This window comes from Eucalyptus grandis, chromosome 7, assembly GCF_016545825.1.
Source record: "Eucalyptus grandis isolate ANBG69807.140 chromosome 7, ASM1654582v1, whole genome shotgun sequence".
In the NCBI taxonomy this organism is placed as follows: domain Eukaryota; kingdom Viridiplantae; phylum Streptophyta; class Magnoliopsida; order Myrtales; family Myrtaceae; genus Eucalyptus; species Eucalyptus grandis.
The window spans coordinates 45,260,611-45,281,250 of record NC_052618.1 but is presented as its reverse complement, the minus strand read 5'-3'; the positions used below and the strand labels follow the sequence as shown (position 1 = coordinate 45,281,250).

Genomic DNA, 20,640 nt, shown 5'->3' with positions numbered 1-20,640 from the left:
TGCCCGGCCGTCGGCCCGTGTCGGCAAAAAAAGAAAAGAAAAATGAAAGGAAAAAATGAAAAATGAAATAAAAATATTAAAAAATTAAAAGAAACAAAAAAATAATAAAAATTTGCCAAACGTGTTTGTTCATTTTTATTTCGAACAAGTTTCACCGCGCGTTTTTATTTAAAAATTGTTCATGGAATAAAAACAAATTTTTTTTGTTCTGGGAACAGAAAAAACAGAGAAATAAAAACATAATGCGCACCTTAGTAGCTCGGAGTAATCTGTAGCTTTTTGACAAAAAAAATGAGTTTCAAAAGTGTACTAACATGTAATAATTTGGTTGGTTCACAGCAATCATACATAGTAATTTGTTGAATTGAATGTTGCATAATTACCTTTGGAACAAGATACTCGACATAATTATTTTTTCTAGAACTTTAAGTTACGTTTATTTAGTGGAAAATGAATGATTGGAAAAATATTTTCCTCAAATAAACATTTATATAAATATTTTTGTGGATGATAAAAAAAAAATTTGTTCATTCATTTTCATGAATGAAATAAACTATCATTTTATAAAAATATTTTTTAAATTATTCATTTTTGTGAGATAAATGAAGCTTGAATTTGTTTTCCAAATGAGTGAGACATTCAAAACCAGTTGAAACTTGCACCCAAGATGAACTATTTATGTTAATCTCCACTTGCAGCTTATCGCATTTTTTACCATCTTTTGTAAAATGGCATACTCACGTGCACTCTCTCTATTCAAGCCACTAATGAAAGCTCAATGCCCGACTTAAACTTAACCATGAAATGACTTGCTTATGTTATACTCGAGCTCAACTTGAGTCACTACTAAAAGCTTAGTACTCGACTCAAATTTGATCGAGATGGACTTTTCAATATTCGGATCGACTAATATATTTTTCGGTGATCTCGAACTCGGTTCGATTCAGTTAGTGAAAAAGTCTTCATTGAAAGTTCAACTTGAACTCCGGGCTTGTGCTTGAGCTCAAATTCCGAAAGAAAATTACATAACAATGGAAAAAAAAATCAGTTTACATATAACCACGTAACAAAAGGACTTCTAAAATGAAATTGTCCAATTGGGCTTGCGAACTGCTTGACTGCTCGAACCTAGTCAATCTCGCAATGAATAGAAACCTTAGTCCATAACATCGTTGACATATTTACATCACGTCATGTCTCTGTCTCTGTCTCTGTCTCTGTCTCTAGAAAGCACGCCACTTGTCGCTCCCTCGTTCCATCACCTTCGCGTCATCAACGTCCCTTCCCTCCCATCCGACAGTCGCTCGCCGATCCGTTTCTCCGCGCCCGCAGCCGCATCGCCACCATCGCCATTCGCGCAGACGTTCTCCGTGGCTTACTCCCGGGGTGAATCGCCGGCGACCAGGCAGGCGAAACATGTTGACGTTCACGGTGTCCAGGGTGGAAACTGCGCCCATCGATGGCCAGAAGCCCGGCACTTCCGGTCTCCGTAAGAAGGTCCTCGAATTCTCTCTCTCTCTCTTTCTCTCTGCATTGTCTCGCTCGATCCGTCTGTGGGATCTTTCTCGTTAAAGCTTTGGTCTTTGGGATTCGCGGTTTTCGGGTTTGGTTCGCTTCCTTTCTGGGCAAGGCGGGGGCGTTCTGGATTTTCTCAAATTTGTGAATCCGAGCTGGGTTTGTCTCGTGGGGTTGGATCTAGCTAATGGATGCAGAGCACGAGATGACTGTATTCTTGATGAGTTAATGGGGTAGTTGACTGATGAACGATTGCCGGTCAGCAAAGGGAAAAAAGGGAAGATTGACTGATGAACAATAAGTCTGCGACTAGGGTGAGATGAATTAGGTAGAAAGGTGCATACTTCGGCCATGTCGATGGAGTTGAGGCCAAACGTTGCCTTCGCAATCCGATTGATAGTTGAGCAAGGTCTTTCGTACACCTCGGGCATCGTGTGATTTGCCATTGCAAATTGACTCGGAAACTTCTACAGTGCCACCAAGAAACTGGACTTGGTTGGATTCTAAACCTAGATACCAGTTTTTTCCTCAATGAGATCATGTGCAGTTTGGCTTTTTTTAGTTCATAGGCAAGACACCTTCTTTCTGAGATGCTAAGATAAGAGTTGATGTTGGAAGCCTAATTTGTCTGTTGGGAATGTTCAAATATGGGTTTGAACTATTCCATAAATTAAGCTATTCCAGCTCCAGATCCAGCCTTTTCAGCTACAATTTGCACAATCCTTTCAGCAGTTAATTGCAACTGCACCATTTACTTGTTCTGCAGCATGGGAAGCTTTCAAGTTTTCAAACATAGCACTTTGATAGGTAGTCTGACATGTTGAAGCCTCCTTTTTTGCATTATTTTTTCAAGATGCGTTCTTCTGCTTGTCTAATTCGTTTTCCCTTTCACCCTATCTCATCTCCATATTTTCCTTCATTTCTTTTAAAGTAGCTGCTGTGTTGTAATATTTCCTCGATTGATTGATTACGCTCATCATCGCTAAACTAAGTATGGCAAACGCATACTTCCTATTTGCTTAGACATTTCAATCTCTCTACTTGTAATATTTAATTAACTGGACTGCAAAAAAGCCATGGCTTTCCTTACCAAAAAAAAGAAAAAAAAAAAAAGAAGAAGCCATGGCTTTACCATCATTTAGTGTCATTGCAAGAAGGAATTTTAATATTTCCAACAATTTCCCATTCATTAGGCCATTTCATTTTATAGTTCACATAAAAAACATAATGTATACAAGCATGGGTTATCAGCTTGCGTAATATACAGCTTTATAATGAAGTTGTTTTTGTACTTGTATTATGACTTGTATATTTTCTTCTTGCAAATTTCTGGTCAAACGTTTGGTTGTTGGGTTCATGAGCTTTCTTGAGAGATGAGCATGAGTGCATAATGGGTCAAGGTGAATTGAAGTCCCACACTGAATATGCATGGATGAGTTGGTGGCTTTTAACCTGTTTCTGTGATTCCTAAGGTTGACCCTTTGGAACTAGCATGTTGGGCTCTATAAGCTCTTGGCTCATCTTGTGTGCTCAAGTAGGTTTCAGCCAATAAGCCCACTTAAACCTCTATTCTCTCTCACTTTCACTTTATTTATTAATAGAGCTTTCATATTGATTAAACTGGAACATTGTATTTTTTAGTGAAGCTAGTGTTGAGCATTCTGGATTCTAGGAATGATATCTGAACTTTAAGCATTGTAATATGAAACCATATTTGATGTTGTGTTGCCTGAATCTTTTTCCAGGTGAAAGTGTTCGTGCAACCTCATTACTTGCAAAATTTTGTTCAGTCAACGTTCTACGCCCTTTCTGCTGAAAAAGTTAGAGGTGGGTTCTTATTTATTCATGGCAACATTGTAAGTCAATCGATCCCTTCTGCTGCTTTGTTGCCCATTTCTTCAAGATCAGGTCTGGTAACAGTAGTATCCTAGCTATACTAATGGCATCTGAGGTCCTTGAACCCACGGTCAATGGCATTGCAGTTCTTTCAATAGTTTCTGCACTTTAGATCTTAGTTTTAGTGGGAAAAAAAAAAACATCAATGTGGATATTGTTCACCCCACGCATATTCGTTATGGGTGTCTTACCTTTTTCCTAACCTGGAAGCTGCTGTGATTGGAAGTGTCTGTTTCTGAATCTCTTATAGTCATTGTGGTGATAAGTGAAGCTCAAATAATAGCTACAATGTCTGAACATTAGGTGCTTAAATGCCATATATTGTCAATTTCAAGTTGTTTTCCTTTTTGCATTTCATGGCATTTGTTTATGCATGACTGTAGAGCTGTCCGGTGACTTTTTTAATATTGTCCAAGCACAACTCTTTCATTTGGTCAATTGAGGTGCCCTTAAAGGAGGGAAAGGAGTTGGTTTCTGTTGATTACTGACTACCAATCTTTCTGATTATGATGATCTTATAGCTAAATATTTGTCTAACATGAATATCATAATGAGTTTTCTCCCACATGTAGGAGCCACACTTGTTGTTTCTGGAGATGGTCGCTATTATTCTAAAGATGCAATTCAGGTAAGTTGTTATAAAAAAACATCATAAGAGCTTCTTCTTTTTTATGTCTTGGAAAACAGTGAAATGCAGACTATACTTCATGACTTCATTGTGATCATCTTCATATGGTGCAAATGGTTGGAAAACCATTTTTAGCAACTTTTCATCTTTGCACACATCTCTCTTTCTTCTCCATTAACGCTTCCAAGTAAGAAGAAAACTCACCAGATGCACAGATGGAATTAGGTGCCCGTGTACTTGCTGTGTAAAATTTTGCTGTGCTTATGTAGCTTTTTTTTTTTTCCTTTTTCTTTAAACTGGTTTGGATCTCATCTGCCAGTCCTCTGAGTTAAACTGGTTCAATATTCTAATAAGCATATAGAATGTCTTCTAGCTTTTATAAGGGCGAAACCAGTTATACGTACATTTGTGGGGGCATGTGAATATTATGTATACAAAACGTGTATATTTGTCCATGTCATGCTCATAATTATTTGCTTGTGGCATACGAACTGTTGCTAATGACTCTAAACCATTTGGCAGATCATACTGAAGATGGCAGCTGCCAATGGAGTAAGACGATGTTTGGGTTGGTCAGAATGGTTTGCTATCAACTCCTGCCGTATCAGCAGTAATTCGTGAGAGAACTGGGCATGATGTATGCATCTTGTTACCTGATGCTTTCGATTTTCATTTGCTAATACAAACATATGAATGCATATGAGGATACACACATTAGGGAGACGCATAATACAGATAATATACTGATTTGAAAATATACTGATTTAGCAGATGTATCTGAAATTTGCTAATATCAGGGAGCTAGGGCATCAGGTGCATTTATTCTGACAGCAAGCCACAATCCAGGAGGTCCCCATGAGGTACTTGAAGCTTTCTATGCAATTCTCTTTTGCTTCTTTTTAACATTAATAGCCATTTTTGTGCTATCTGTATTGCCAATGGAGTCACGGGACAATCAATTTTCAGCCACATTTGTTCAACTGAGAAATGGAGTAAAGGCGACTGCTTGAACACCTGACAATTATTACTTAATTGATAGTTTTGTAGACATAAATCTATTTGTTTTTCCACCACATATAATTGACAGTTTATTTTTTATGGATCATTCACAACTGGGAATTGTTGATTAATAGGAAATATTGGAATAGACATCTAATTATTGATTATCTACGCAAGATATGAGAAAAGTCTAGTTTTGGAGCTAATATGGTAGATGAGCTGAGAATCTGGACCAATAGAGTGAATGCTGGTTTTGTTGGTTCTTAGTCGATTGGCTATTAGCCAATGGTTTGGAAAGAATTCTCAAGTGTTTTCATGTCATATTGGATCTGAAATTTGCATAAAGTTCTATTGAGTTCCATTTTGAATCTATTGGAATAATATTTTTTGAATTAGGTGATCAGAAGCTTGTAATAGGTATTACGAACTGATGTCATCATAGTCTCTTAACATTTGAAGGCCTTCTGAAGGATTTTTTCTTTTTTTCTTTTAAAAGTATTATGAAGTTGGTTTGCTTGTATCTTCATATGTGTTAAAGAGTTGCACATTGCTTATGGGGAATTAGTAGTTTTTATATACATGTTCGTTCCTCCATCAAAAAGCTTGGCTGGAAACCTTCAACAGTGTACTGGAACCTCAAATGATTTCTTTCACACCCCTTTTGTTAGTCTCGTTTCACTATCCTTCACCTGGCTTGGACATGATAGGAGTTATTAAAAGAATTCCCCATCTTTAAAATATGGAGTTTTACTGGACCTTATGTACAATTCATAAAAGCGCAATCTTCTGGGTGGAAATCTCTCCGGTATCCTTGTCTCCCTCACGTTTACTACTTTAAAAATTACAGTAGTTGCAGCATCGCCCATGATAATGCTTTTGATTTACTTGTGTTTGGCTTTCTTATTTAATGAGCAACTTACTTATGGTGCTGTAAAATGGTATGTGGACTGTTTTGTTGCTCAATTAAGAAATGCCTAAGATAGTGAGGATGCACACCCTAAAAATCCTCAAAAAAGGTTGCTGTGATGAAGCTTTTTACTTAAATGTCACATTGCAACCTTAATTGGCAATATTTGACCTAAATAAAAAAACCCTCAATTGGTGGCAATACACCCTATTCGTTTGGATTTTCTTTTAGGCTCTATGTTTCGTGGAAAATGAATGATTTGCAAAACATTTCTTAGAAATGATTGCTTATATTGCTCTAAAAAATGAATGAATGAAAAATATTTTTATCATGCATGAAAATGTTTAGACATAAATTGTTATCGATAATGAAAACATTTTCATCGACTAATTATTCTAATCGATTTTTTTCTTTGCAAAAATATTTTCCAAATTATTCATTTTCCACAAAACAAATCAAGTCTTAGAGTACCAGCCATTTCCTACACAATGTGTCTCACCTAATTTGTGTTGCCGTGGCAATTTGAGGTTATAAAGCTTCTGCTTGAGTTCAGAATAAATTGGAGATTACAAATTAGCCTGTAGAGTAGGGTCAAGTTGCAAGATGTCTCTATTTGTGCTTTTTCTTTGTTTTTGCCTATTGTGCATGGATGAGAAATGACTTTTAGGATGGGATCATCACGGAAATTCCTATACAAGAACACCCTGTGGGCATAAAATAGTTCCACTTCTAAACCTTGTGTTGAAAAACTCACCTGCCAGTGCTACTGGAATATGTAACCTGTTGTCCATATTTATGCAGGATTTTGGGATCAAGTATAACATGGAAAATGGTGGACCTGCTCCTGAGGGTATTACTGATAAGATCTATGAGAATACCAAAACTATAAAGGAATATTTAATAGCGGAAGACCTTCCTAATGTAATATCTCTCATTATCATCCTCCTGTCATTTTGTTCTTTTGCTCAAACAATGCTTGTGCAGCTTACTTCATTCTCATTTCCTTGTGTGATGGTGAAACGAATTCTAGGTTGACATTACTACTTTGGGTGTCACAAGCTTCACTGGACCTGAAGAGCCGTTTGATGTTGAAGTCTTTGATTCAGCTGTGGATTATGTAAAACTGATGAAGTAAGAACCCTGCATAAACAATTTATCTAAAGCTGCTTTTTGCTGGAACGGAATTGTTGCATTGTGTATATGCATGCATATTTGCACTGAAGGATGGAGTGATGCTCTAGATAGCTATTTATAGCTACTTAACTCATGTCTCTTCAATGTTGTATTCGTACAAGTAATGAGCTTTAACCTGCCCTATCCACCTTGAGAATGACTGCCAATAGTGTTTCATGCACAGTATGTTTTGAATTTTCCCCCTCCATAAGTACTCTCTTCATTGATTGGAATGCCTATCAGATTTATTAATACGTCATTAGATTTCTGTCTATGTAACCTCCACACTGTTTAGTTGTTAGATTGAATGCTGGTTTATGGAAAGGTCTTGTTTTTTTTGTACATGTGACCCATTTTGCTCGTCTATAATGTCTTAGGGCGCGTTTGTAACGTTTACGTTTAAAAATTGTTTAAGGAACAGAAATAGAAAAAAGTATTTTGCTTCTAAGCAAATTTTTCAACAAAATACGCGTTTGGTAAACTTTGGAATAAAAAATAAAAAATAAACGTGTTTAGTAAATTTGGATAATTTTTTTATTTCTTTTATTTTTTCTATTTTTTTCTTATTTTCCTTTTTTTCTTTTTTTCTTTTTCATTTTTTTTTTCTTCTTTTGGCCGGTCGCCGGCCAGGCCTTGGCCGGCGACCGGCCGGCGAGGGCCGAGCTCGCCCAGCGGCGGGCGAGGCACGGGCCTCGCCGGGCCACCGCCAGGCGAGGCCGAGGCTCGCCGGCCGCTGGGCGAGCTCGGCCTCGCCGGCCTGGGCGAGCTCGAGGCCGGATCTGGGCGAGATCGAGCTCGCCCAGGCCGGCGCGAGGTCGGCCTCGCCTTGATCCGGCGAGGCCGAGCTCGCCCAGCGGCGGGCGAGGCGCGGCCTCGCCGGGCCACCGCCAGGCGAGGCCGAGGCTCGCCGGCCGCTGGGCGAGCTCGGCCTCGCCGGATCTGGGCGAGATCGAGCTCGCCCAGGCCGGCGAGAGTCGGCCTCGCCATGGCTGGGCGAGCTCGAGCTCGCCCAGATCCGGCGAGGCCGACCTCGCCCAGCGGCCGGCGAGCCTCGGCCTCGCCGAGCCACCGCTAGGTCGGCGTCGCCTGGCGGTGGCTCGGCGAGGCCGAGGCTCGCCGGCCGCTGGGCGAGGTCGGCCTCGCCGGATCTGGGCGAGCTCGAGCTCGCCCAGCCATGGCGAGGCCGACCCTCGGCCTCGCCGGGGGACGGCGAGCGTCGGCCTCGCCGTCGTCGGCCTCGCCGGGGGCCGGCGAGCCTCGCCGTGGCTGGGCGAGGCCGCCGGCCCTCGTCGGCCGGTCGCCGGCCATGGCCGAGGCCGGCGTCCGGCCAAAAGAAAGAAGAACAAAAAATAAGAGAAAAAGAAAAAGAAAAAAAGTGTTTACGATTTGTGTTCCAGAAACAAAAAAGTTTTTTGTTTTGTTTCTGACATTTCTTTTGTGTTCGCTGGGAACAAAAGAACAAAAAAAGGAACACGCGTTTCTGTTCCTTTTTTGTTAAAAGGGAACGAAAAACAGAAATTTCTGTTCCTGGGAACAGAAATAAGTGCCAACCATGCAGGCCCCCAGAGGTCATTATCCTTGAGAAAAGCTTTTGGTCGAAAAGACCCTTATTTATACTCTACATTTCATCTTTTGATTTACTTCTATTGTAAAATGGGCTTTTTGTCTGTTCTCCAATGGTAACATTCATTCTGGCTAATGATATACTTTTCCATTCTTTATCAATGCCGCAGGTCAATATTTGATTTCCAGTTGATTAGCAAATTGCTTTCATGTCCGAAATTCTCCTTCTGGTAAGTAGATAGCACTTCGCAATTGTCCTTGAATAACATATATCTTGCAATAGACACTTTGTGGTAGATTCTAATATCCAAAAATCTTTTTCTGCCTTATTCAAAGCTATGATGCACTACATGGAGTTGCTGGAGCTTATGCTAAGCGTATATTTGTGGAAGAGCTTGGTGCTAATGAGGGCTTTCTGCTTAACTGCACACCTAAGGTCTTGCATGCACAGATAAATGCTGAAAGGTCTTCCTTCGGTTCTTATAGATATTTTAGAGTCAGAGATTGATGCTTATTGTGTGCAGGAGGACTTCGGAGGAGGGCATCCAGATCCTAATTTAACCTATGCAAAGGAGTTGGTAGCACGGATGGGTTTGGGAAAGTCAGCTCCTGAAAATGAACCACCTGAGTTTGGTGCTGCTGCTGATGGAGATGCAGATCGCAATATGATCCTTGGTAAAAGGTAACACTAAATTACATTTACTTTTTCCCTAGAGATTTTAGCATGGTTATCATAGTTTCCCTTGTACTGTAGGTTCTTTGTTACTCCATCAGATTCTGTTGCTATCATTGCAGCAAATGCTGTTGAAGCCATACCCTACTTTTCTGGCGGTCTCAAGGGAGTTGCCAGGTAAGGGTCGTTATTTGTAGATACTCTTTCTAGCATGCATTAATACATGTGAGTGTATCTTAGTTGACCAACAGATGGTGCCATTCCAAGCCAATTGTTGAATTGTTGTGCTTATTAATTTACAGTTGATATTCAGTCACCTTTCTTCTTTGGAAAAAGTGATCCCCAAGCCAAAAAGAAGTGTAAGTTTCACAAATACGAATGAAACATAGAGCTCATCAATGGGCGGGTTCTTAGGCGGGGCCTGACTTGTTGCCCAAACCTGCCCTAAGCAAAAAATTACGTAGAAAATTTTCATGCCAGGCCAGTCCACCATGGGCCCAATTAGACTGTTTTCTATTACTAATAGCTTTACTAACCCTGCCCAAAATGCCCTTCGAACCCATGTTGCTCTGGCCAGTCCGAGTGGGCTGGTGAGCTTCCGAGCCCATGATCAGATTTAGACTGAAACACTGCAATTTTTTTCTCTGGTATATGAGTTTAAATAAAGAAGCTCTCTCTCTTTCTCTCTCTCTCTCTCTCTCTCTCTCTCTCTCTCTCTTACACTCACACACACAAAACACATAGAGAACTGCAGCTTCTCTGAAATTTCCACTTTTTCTTTATTTCTTATTCCTTGTACTTTACATTTTTAAAAAGGATTCACTCAATACGTTTACAGTGTCGGCATCATGATTTGACGCGAGTGATATGACCAACAAATGCTCACTTTCGTGCTCTTATTTTGTTGCATTGAGTTTGGATATGCATTTATGCTAGGCTCTCACTATCTTAATGGCTAGATACTTTCTGACAGTGTAAATTCGGATGCCTAAATTTTAGAGTTGACAATTGTTGTTGTATCATCTATTCGTGTGATTTCATGCTATACTAAAAGTTATCATCATATGATAAAAGTTTTCTTCTGAAAATTGTGTGAAATTGTTTACTTCGTGTCAGCTTAGAGTTGATCGCATTGAATCTTGTTGCGTCTGGGTTTCTCTCAGTAAATTCATGTTGTGTTGAAGTCATGTTTTCATGTCAGTCAAGAAATTGCTACCCTGGCCTAAGATCTTCACACTGCTTTTGATCTTTGCTCTTCTATGAAGCACGGGATGACTAGTTATGCACTGTATCTTTTACATATCTTTGATAATTTATGTTGGACTTGCAGACTCTCTAGATAAAGAGAAAGAAGAGATGTCCCTACTCTTGAGTAATACTCGAACACGAACATTATGTGGTTTTCTACTATAAGAGGAGTATCATTATGCACACGGAACCTTACCAGGCAGAGCAGCATGGAGGATTTTTGTGTAAAAACAAGAATAAAAAATGAGACTATTCTTGATAGGTGGAATGTTACATATGGGCGAGCATATTTTTACTGACAAAAATTAATAACTGGCAGAGAGAATGTGTGTATTGGTTCTGCCTTGCTTCCTTGTGCATCGTTGATATGAGCAAGTGCTGCTGCTGAGGGCTTTCGTTATGTAAAACATGTGTATACATTAATAGCAATCATCTTGATTTTGTGTCAAGCTGACAACTACATTAACCTATAAGTAAATGTTTGTAGGAGCATGCCTACATCAGCTGCCCTTGATGTGGTTGCTCAACATCTAAATCTGAAGTTTTTTGAGGTAATTCTTATGGAAGAAATCCTGATAGTATTAGTGCTGTTGATGTGCCAAATAGTTACTTACCTTTCTTATGTAAAACTTTAGGTGCCTACAGGGTGGAAATTCTTTGGTAACTTGATGGATGCTGGATTATGCTCGGTTTTGTGGAGAGGAAAGTTTTGGAACTGGTCGGTATATTGCATTTTGTCACAGTTAGTAAAGCATTTTGACTCAGAATCATTAGCAGTTGCAGCATCTGGTTCATTTGGCCATTTGCTTCTGAACAGGCTCTGATCATATTCGTGAGAAAGATGGGATATGGGCTGTGCTTGCTTGGTTATCTATTCACAAACTTACAAAAATAAGGAGAACTTAAGTGGAGAAAAGCTTGTATCTGTTGAGGACATTGTCCGTCAGCATTGGGTGACATATGGTCGTCATTATTATACCAGATATGATTATGAGGTAAAGAGTTTTCTATTCTTCTTTATAAGAGTCCTGGAGAGTTTTGGTTGACCATTCCGAGGTGTTCTTTAGAATGTTGATTCAGGAGCAGCAAAGGAACTGATGGGATACTTGGTCCAACTGCAATCTTCTCTCTCTGAAGTCAACCAGTGAGCTCTTTATTCTATATTCTTCTAATTCACTCAATTTTTGTGAGTCATTTAATATCTCCATGAGTCAATGCTTCATCTGAAGTATCAGTCGTTGTTGGGCTTGGTAGGCTCATATTCAATTGACATAAGTAGATTATAAGCTAATGAGGAAGTACAGTGCTTTTCCTATATACGAATTTGGATTTATTTATTTATTTTTTTTTGGGATTCATGTGTTGGGTCTCTTTTTGGTACTCCATTTTAACTGATGAAGCATTTGTACCAAGGAAGATCAGTATTGATGTCTTCAAAATGGTAAAGTTTTCTCAGCAGTTCCAACATCACGTGGATAAGCAGCATGACTGCATTGCTTGTTGGAATCTGCAGGATTGTCAAGGGGGTTTGTCCTGATGCATCAAATGTTGTTCATGCTGATGAATTTGAATATAAGGATCCTGTTGATGGTTCCATTTCTAAGCACCAGGGTATTCGATATTTATTCGAAGATGGGTCACGACTTGTAAGTGCTCCCTTCCTATGCTGCCTTTCTGCTTTATTGCTATCAACCACATTCATAACTGGGCTGGCTGCTGGATGCTAGAGTGGATTTAGCTATGCATATGCTAGTCATCTATTTAGTTAGCTCACGAATGAGAAATAACCTAGTTCTTGTGACAGTGTTCCCATAATGCATATTGGAATAACTGAAGTAAAGAAGAGAAAAAAGGTCCTTTCAGTGGGCCAAGAAGGATGCCTAAATTTGAAAACATCTACTTTATAAACTAATATAGGAAATGTGAAGTTGCGTCAAAGGTTTTAGAACGTACCTTTTGAGTTCATATTGCTTTCCAATAGCTGTCAATGGGTTCATTATAATTGCCAAAATCAGGATATTTCACCTCTTTGAAATAAATGCACATATCCTTTTGAGTAAAACAGAGTTTGTACATTCTGGAAAGATACAGAATCAAAGATGATTAGTAATTGTGAACCAATAAAGAAAATAAAAGCTGCCTCAATAGGTCTAGAAAGTGCCCACTTTCTAGAAGAGGTCATTTTTAGAGTAAAATATGCTGTTATAATGTGACAATGTTTACTTACATCTATAAATGATCACAATTTTAACCTTTTAATTCTTGCATGAAATCTATGCATTGCATAGATTAGGAAATGCTATTGTCTTTAATCAGCACATGACCTTTGCTATATGTTGCTTGATGAGGTATATTTTTGCGGTGGAATAGGAGTTATATATGTGCATTTAAACTCCACGTAACTTGAAATTCAGTGAATCTCATATAGTATCACACCACCATTCCAGAGGCGCATGACTGTGTCTTATTCCAAAAGAACCGTTAAAAAGGAAATTTGCAGAACAAATATGCTGCGTCCTAGTTACAAATTGGACCATGAGTATCTTGTGTGGATTTGAATAAAAACTGGATTGAGTTGCGTGCAGGGGTTACCACCAATATTCACTGTGTTGTTTCGGTTACATGGATTACTTTTTAACGGCGAATGCTGGTTTTATCTGGATTCATGTCCCTCTTTATCGCTTGCATTTTCTATCTTTTTTTGTAGAATGTGAAACTGACAGGGATACAACTAACTTGTCCATATTCCTTTGGTCCTACAAAATGCCACAGGTTTTCGCCTCTCGGGAACAGGCTCGGAAGGTGCAACCATTCGTCTTTACATAGAGCAGTATGAGAAGGATCCAGCAAAAACTGGGAGAGATTCTCAGGAAGCATTGGCTCCTCTTGTAAGACACTCTTAGTATAGCGTTTTACTGGCCATAATCAAGCCATTTTCCTCGTGCCGATGTTGATATATTCAATTGTAGGTGGAAGTTGCTCTCAAGCTTTCAAAAATGCAGGAATTTACTGGGCGATCTGCCCCAACCGTGATCACATAGATCCCGCTTTCGCCACAGTAAGATTTTACCGACCCCTCATGTAAACAGTTTTGCGAGCATGGTGCACCTTCAGAGTGTATGGTTTTTCATTCACGAGTCTTTTTGCACTTGCCTATTTGGCCTGCGGCATTGTCCGGCTATGAAATGCGACATAATTCTGGTGTCAGAATAAAATGACTGGCAATAATCCAGCTGACGCAACCTGATCGGTATGTAAAATCAAGATGTGGATTGCTTCAATATGTGCTTACTTCTATTAACGTCCTGATCTGGTTTTCATCGTGCTTTTGAGGGTTCTGTTGTCCCTAGTATTTGCTTCCTAAACTCACGGTTACTTCACTTTGCAAAACAAAGTTAGCGTTGGATACGACAAGATGTCAACGCTGCATTGCAGTGAATTCGTGAATGTACTCTTCACGAAGGAAAGGCGATACGGCCATAAGTTCTCTGTGTTTAATATCGTATAGATTGCATGGGGTTCATGCTCTAATTGTGATAGGGAATCGCCGTTGCAGGCTAGAATTAGATAATAACATCGTAAAAGACCTCGAACTTGAATGGCCGGAAGAGTTTGTAGCGTGCCGGGAACATTTTTTCGCTATGGTGTACGAAGTGTAAAACCGGTTAACCAAATGGACTTGCAAGAATATCCCGTAATTTTCAGCGGGCATACATGGATAGTGCCGGCAATTAAGAACAAATTTTCATAGCAATAACATGATGAACTCCTAGTCATCGTCCTAATGGCTAAACGTGTGTCCTTGTATGTGTTTGAATATACGTAATATGTGCGTCTTCACACGACAAACAATTTTGCCCCAATCATCATGCAATAAGAAAATTTCAGGGAAATTATTTAAAAAGTCTTAAATCTATCGTTCGATGGCTAATTCAGTCTTAAACATTTTAATTAATCAATTTAGTTCTAAAATTTTCAATTTTGTCAAATTAATCCTAAATCTTTTGATTATTTGTCACTTTAATCTTAAACCTTTGATCGATTTGCCAATTTAGTTATTCCGGCTGTTAGAATTACTAAATTTGCAAATCGTAAAAAGATTTACTACTAAATTGACATATTATTCAAATGTTTTTGATTAAATTGACAAATGTTTAGAGTTCAATTATCAAGTCGTTAAAATATGTAAAATTATGGCATAATCGAAAAAATTTGAGCTGAATTGGTCATCGTTGAATAGGTTTTGGATTTTTGTGGACGATGTTCCTTAGAAGAAAATCTCGGATTACTTCCTGAAAACAGCGACATACTGCCTATTTGCCGGGTCGGGACGTGCCGTCATCGGCCACCTAAACAAATTCAGGAGAAGGGCACCAATAATTCGAGATCTCGTGATTTCATATTCTGTTGCATGTTTCCTAGCGCAGACATTGACAACGACTCTCCTGTTGTCTCGTACAAGCTCAACTTGGTTTCTTCTTCCCTCTGCCATCTGCAGCAAAACCCTGTCACTCTCCATGTTCACGTGCTGCTCTTTGTCTCTTCATAAAAGCCAAAAAAATAAAAAAATAAAAATTACAAAATCGATCGTCCATGCCGTGCATATTGAATCTTGGGCAGCTCTCGTTCCGTTTTTTTTTTTTTTAGGTGGCTTATTATGGCGTTCGCAGCAACACGAAATGACGCGATCTCTTTCTGACGCCACCGACTCGTTCGTTTCTCGTTTGTTCGTGTTGTCGTGGTTTGCGCAAAAGATCTAGCTCTTCATATGGTCGTGGTGGGCGAACAAATCTTCTGCTCAGAAGAAGATGTGGTTCCCATATCACGCTGAAGGAGCTTGCTCCGAAAATTTTAGTCCTTAGATAGAAGGAAATTACATATTTTGTGGATGTTACTTGAACCTGGTTCATAAACTATTGAGGAATGCTCGAAGTCTTAGATAATGTTATTTCGAAACCCTTTCTAGATCGGGGGCAGGATAGTCAAAGATTCCTTTTCACATTCTCTATCGTGAGTACTTCATTTAGAGGGGCGTTTATTTCTTGGAATAGTAATGATATGGAGAACCATTTTTTTAAAAAGATGATTGTTTCTATTGTTTAGAAAAATTAACGAACAAAATTTCTTTTTCATCATTAACAAAACATAAATTATTGTCAATAATGAAAAAGAAAATTTCATCGACTAATTTTTCTTCATGATATAAATAATCATTTTTAGCAAAATATTTTTCAAAAGCAATATAGTTGGAATTAATCCGTCAATACAAGGGAAAAAAGAAAAAAAATCTTCACCTTATTTTTATTCTCTTCCACAGCTCACATGAGATTTGTTCGTTGCCAAGATAAATCAAAGATCGTGACAGATCTGCATCAATATAATTTCTTTCAATATATATCATGATTCCTTACGAAATTGTTATCTTGAGTTTCCCCTTTTCTTTTCTCCAGTTGAATAGTCTCCACTCAGGCACGTGGTAATTAATTAACGTAAATTCCCACCGAATATCCTCGTTCTTTTAGGTGGCAAAAACTAAAGAAAAAGCAAGTCACATTATTGCCCTAAGTTCGTTTAAGAAAAGGAGCCGTGAAGTACAATGATAACGCATTCTCTAATAAAGTCACGCCTGGACCCTCCTGTCCTGTCTCAATAATTCGCCAAACGAATGAAATCGCATTATAATTTTTATTGTTCTTGCCCTTTTCATTGCGAAAATCCCCGATTAAACATCTGCCCGCATCTTGCAGGACACATGATCTCCATACCACATTGAATCGGGTTAGGATACATATCTTTCTAATTGGTCCCGTTTGCGTTGTGCCAAAAATAAAAAAGAGCGCACAACTATACCATACCAACCACCATGATTCTTTTAAACAGCTAGCTAATGAAATGATATGATTAAAAGAAATTGTACCTACACATTTGGAAGATAATTAACCACGTTCTTATTATTAACGTAGGGCCTAGACCCTCCTTTCTGTCTCGACTACTTTTTTTGAATAATTGTACTTCACCTAAAATTTGTACTGTTCTTGCTATCTTGATTGCAAAAATCCCTGTATTAAATAATCAAATCCACTTTTCACAAAGGACACATATTCTCCATAGTCTATCGAAGTGGATTCTTTTCGTCTATGTACATGCTGTAACCTCCATCTTAATTCAAATCGATTAGTAGTGGTCACTCGTGATTCTTTAACAGTTTGTATCTATATTAGTGATAGGTAAATCTCTTAGGACTAGACATCATACAATAGCGACCCGAAAAAGTGCTCCTTCTATCTTCATTTGTATTCGTTTTTTTACCTTGGATTGACAGAACTTCGGACCCAACGAAGCTTTTTGAATTGGACGGGACTTTGGACCCAACGTGTCTTTTTTACTTTATGCAGAAATCCATGTCGTTTTCAATGGAGGAATAAATGTACATTGAGATGCATGTGCGAGAGTGTTTTGGTCATATACGATTATGAATTGTAAATTGTTCCATTCACACGCATCGGATGAAACTCTAACTACTCGATGGCGGGTGTGATCGTCAAACTTAATGAGGGGAGATTTTGGGATTTGGACATGTCATTTGCTGGATTCCAATCAAGACCACTCGGCCAATCCTTAGAAGCAGCATGTGAGCAATTCACGGACAAAGAACCCCGCATCCTAATCGGTGAGAGATTAATCGAATAAGGGAAGATTGCACCAGAAGTCCTAAGTACAGGGTTGCTCTGCTGGTTTCCCTACAGGTGGCGCAGTGATTAAAGTCTGATTATGACCGTTCCCCCTGGGTTATAATAGGAAAAAGTCCAAGTGTAATTTGGCTCAAGGTGTAATCGAGTCCGGTTCAAAATGTTTGGGACTTCTAGGTTTACTTTTCTTGAAATTCAAAATATATATAATTCACTCATATCATGCGATCTTAAACTTTAAAGTGAAAATTAAATACAGTTATAAATGTGAAATTATATATATGCTTTTGTAACTTTTCATGAACACAAGTATCAAGTGTTTCGCGGATATATCTGTGTTTGGATGTCTAGAAATCAATACGCATGCTTATTATATATGTGAAACTGAACATGGATTATTGAACATGATGGGTTTCATGTGAATCCATCAAATATGACGGTATAAATTAAGTTTAATATATAAACTATGGGTCAGTGTTCAAGAAACCGGTGTATTAGTTATACTTTGAAGCTACGATGGTTTTGATTTGGAAAGCAATCTATATGAAAATGCAGACCCTGTTGCATCGCAGGGACGCATTCTTGAAGGCGAAGTACGGATTTAAGTCTTTTTCCTCGTCCTTCAATCTCAAGTCACCTGATGAGTTCCCCAACCTTAAATCGCAATAGGACACGCACGCGCAGCCGACATGTCGGGCAAGTGCGAATAGAAAAATAGATGGTGGGCAGACCATCGTAGCATTATGAAAATTCAGAGGAAGAGGTTTTTGTGTGTACAATTTTCCCTAAAATTAAGGATTTTGTTAATAAGTGCTTTGGGTATCATCAATCATATCTAGTACCAAAATATTTGCATTTATAATACATCAGTTGCATATGACACACGAGAAAAATAATACATTGGAAATTATAATTTTTTTAATTTACATGCTTAACGGGTGGTTGAAAAAGCCCTAAATTTAATATGCAAGTCGAACCACTATATATAGGAAATGTAGATCGTTTCTTCTTGCATAGCAAAGCACTCTTCTTTTTTTTTTTTTTTTTTTGGGGCGGGGAGAAGGAAGGGGGAATAGTAAAAGAAGAAGAACAAAGCATTCTCCCACATTTCAACATAATGATGGCCCGTCAAGTATGATTATGTTCCAATATTCATAATTAGTATCTTTGATTGGTGGGGTACAAGCTGTAAATACGACACTCCCATGCAAATTTAATTTGAGCTCAAGCGGCGTAATAGTAAACCACCGATCAGAATAATGATAGGAGGAAATTCGAGATTGCGGAATCTGTGGGCCCGAATTATAAATCGACCTTCCTTTGCTTTCCTTCCGTTTCCACGAGGACAGGTAAAAAAAGAGTACCCTGTCCGAGGCGACTTAAAGTAACCAGCCTTCTGTTTACCAAAAAAAAAGTAACCAGCCTTCTAATTATTTCCAATTAGTGTTCGAATTATCACATCTATGCGCCCTGAAGTACGTCCCACATGTGCTTTACCCATCAGTCAATGCCGAAAAGAATATCACATTAGACTCGGTTCACATAGACCAAATACCGTCGCACCCATTGGCCAAGTATGTGTAATAACTTCTCATCACTACCCTGATTCGTGCAAGATGGGGGAACTGCCGGATCCAATTAGGATTAACCGGGCAATCGAAAATCCCGGACACCCGAACCGTTGAGACCCCCAAAAAAAAAAAAAAAAAAAACAGCACAAACCGAGCTCATGCCAAGAATTTACAAAATGAACTATCTCACTCAAGTTATAAAGTACAAATCTCCGTCAGTATCGGATTACATATTCTTTGGTGGGAAATACGTGCAACACTAGCTAACCACTTCAACCTAATTCTCTCAGTCCTTTACAAAGAGTAGCTCCTTCTTTTTCAAACCCTAAAAAGAAGAAGGACAGAGAAAGAGAAAGAGAAAAGAAAAGAAAAAGAAAAAAAGACTCAGTTTCACACAGCTCTTTCTCCATGTCCGAGGCATCAAGGTCCAGCGTGCTGGTTCACGTAGCTGTTGACCAGGGCCAAGGCGTTGCTCGTCACCTTCTTCACCGCCCCGGCCCGGCGGCTCACCCCGGCCTTCACCGGGCCGTCGGCCACGTCCTGGAACCCGTCCGTGCACGTGTCCTCGTCCGTCAGGGCGGCGCTCATCCACGTCTGCACGTTGCTCATCTGGAACCGGAACGACTGCTCCCCGCTCCCCGCGGCCCCGAGCTGCCGCATCTGCTTCAGGGAGCCCCGCATCTCGTCGGCGGCGTCCCCGAAGTTCTCCAAGCAGTCGTGCAGCGCTGCCGCCGCCCGCCGGTCGGCCCCGTAGTCGGCCTCCCGGGAGAGGTTGGACACGTACTCGGCCGCGCGCTGGGCCTTCACGAGGCTCACGGCGATGGCGGCGTGGGCGAGGCGGGCGGGGTCGCTCCCCACGGAGGGGCGTAGCGGGCGAGGGTGGCGTAGCAGACGTCCGGGTACAGGGTGACGTTGCAGCTGGCGCGGATGAAGTCCGAGCCGTCGGCGGGGGCGGGGGCGGGGGATCCGGCGGCCGGGGCTGGCTGTAGGAGGAGGAGGAAGACCGTCGCGAGGAGGAGGAGGAGGAGGAGGAGGCGGAGGGACGGTTGGGATTGCATGGTTGGGCGGGTGTTGGTCTTGGATTTTTGTTGGGAATTTTCGGCCTTCTTCTTTTGGAGCGAAGTGCGGTGGGGCGATTGAGCTCGTGAAGGTTTATAAGGTTCTCCGTTTGGTGGCGCGATGACAGATAGACCTCGCATATGAGCCTTATAACGAAATTGCCATCCCCTTTATGGTTGCGTATTTGACAAGAAGGGCCGTGTTTCCAAGGCTTAATCCCACTAAAATCTAGTTAAGTTTACATTTGGGTTATGTCCTCAAATTGCAATCCATCAATCAAACGGAAGATTGAGGAAATTTTCTCCAATCGGGTATGAAAGTAATTATAGCTCAAAGTAAGTTCTTCCATCATTTCCTTGTCTTTGTCGATGTGCGCCATACTTTTGAGCGGTTTTAATTATCACGACTTTTGAATTTAGTTTACCCAGATCAAGTTATGGATTTATATGATTTCGATACATTTGCTAATGACCAGGGAACAAATTATATAACCTGCTAATGTGCACTCATAAATATTGCGATATATCTCGTCCGTTATTCCTTATCTGATGCACATGCATTAACGATTGAGAACAAATTGATAATTTAGAATTAGTGCCATTTTCTTGTGCCTTAATTTTCGGCTGGCCTAATGCTGCGTCGACCGCGCACCGGAACCATTGACCCTTCCCTCGACAGTGAGAGCACTCGCTCGTATGATCTGTGTCGGGCACCCAATT

At 39.9% G+C, this 20,640-nt stretch overlaps 1 protein-coding gene and 1 pseudogene across 1 annotated transcript; one reads left to right on the top strand and one right to left on the bottom strand.

The window, feature by feature from the left end:
- The first annotated feature begins 1,393 nt into the window (after positions 1-1,393).
- LOC120296350 (phosphoglucomutase, cytoplasmic-like) lies at positions 1,394-13,929 on the top strand. The gene is given in 21 exon segments (XM_039318225.1): positions 1,394-1,497; positions 3,261-3,342; positions 3,984-4,039; positions 4,562-4,600; positions 4,602-4,676; positions 4,837-4,899; positions 6,747-6,866; positions 6,976-7,076; positions 8,852-8,911; positions 9,018-9,117; positions 9,206-9,363; positions 9,436-9,531; positions 11,090-11,153; positions 11,238-11,294; positions 11,296-11,320; positions 11,420-11,478; positions 11,481-11,597; positions 11,670-11,746; positions 12,116-12,250; positions 13,376-13,490; positions 13,572-13,929. Coding segments are annotated over 21 exon segments (1,752 nt in total). The 5' UTR covers positions 1,394-1,416; the 3' UTR covers positions 13,644-13,929.
- Positions 13,930-19,260: 5,331 nt separating this feature from the next.
- On the bottom strand, positions 19,261-20,003 carry LOC120295492 (annotated as a pseudogene).
- Positions 20,004-20,640: the final 637 nt, after the last annotated feature.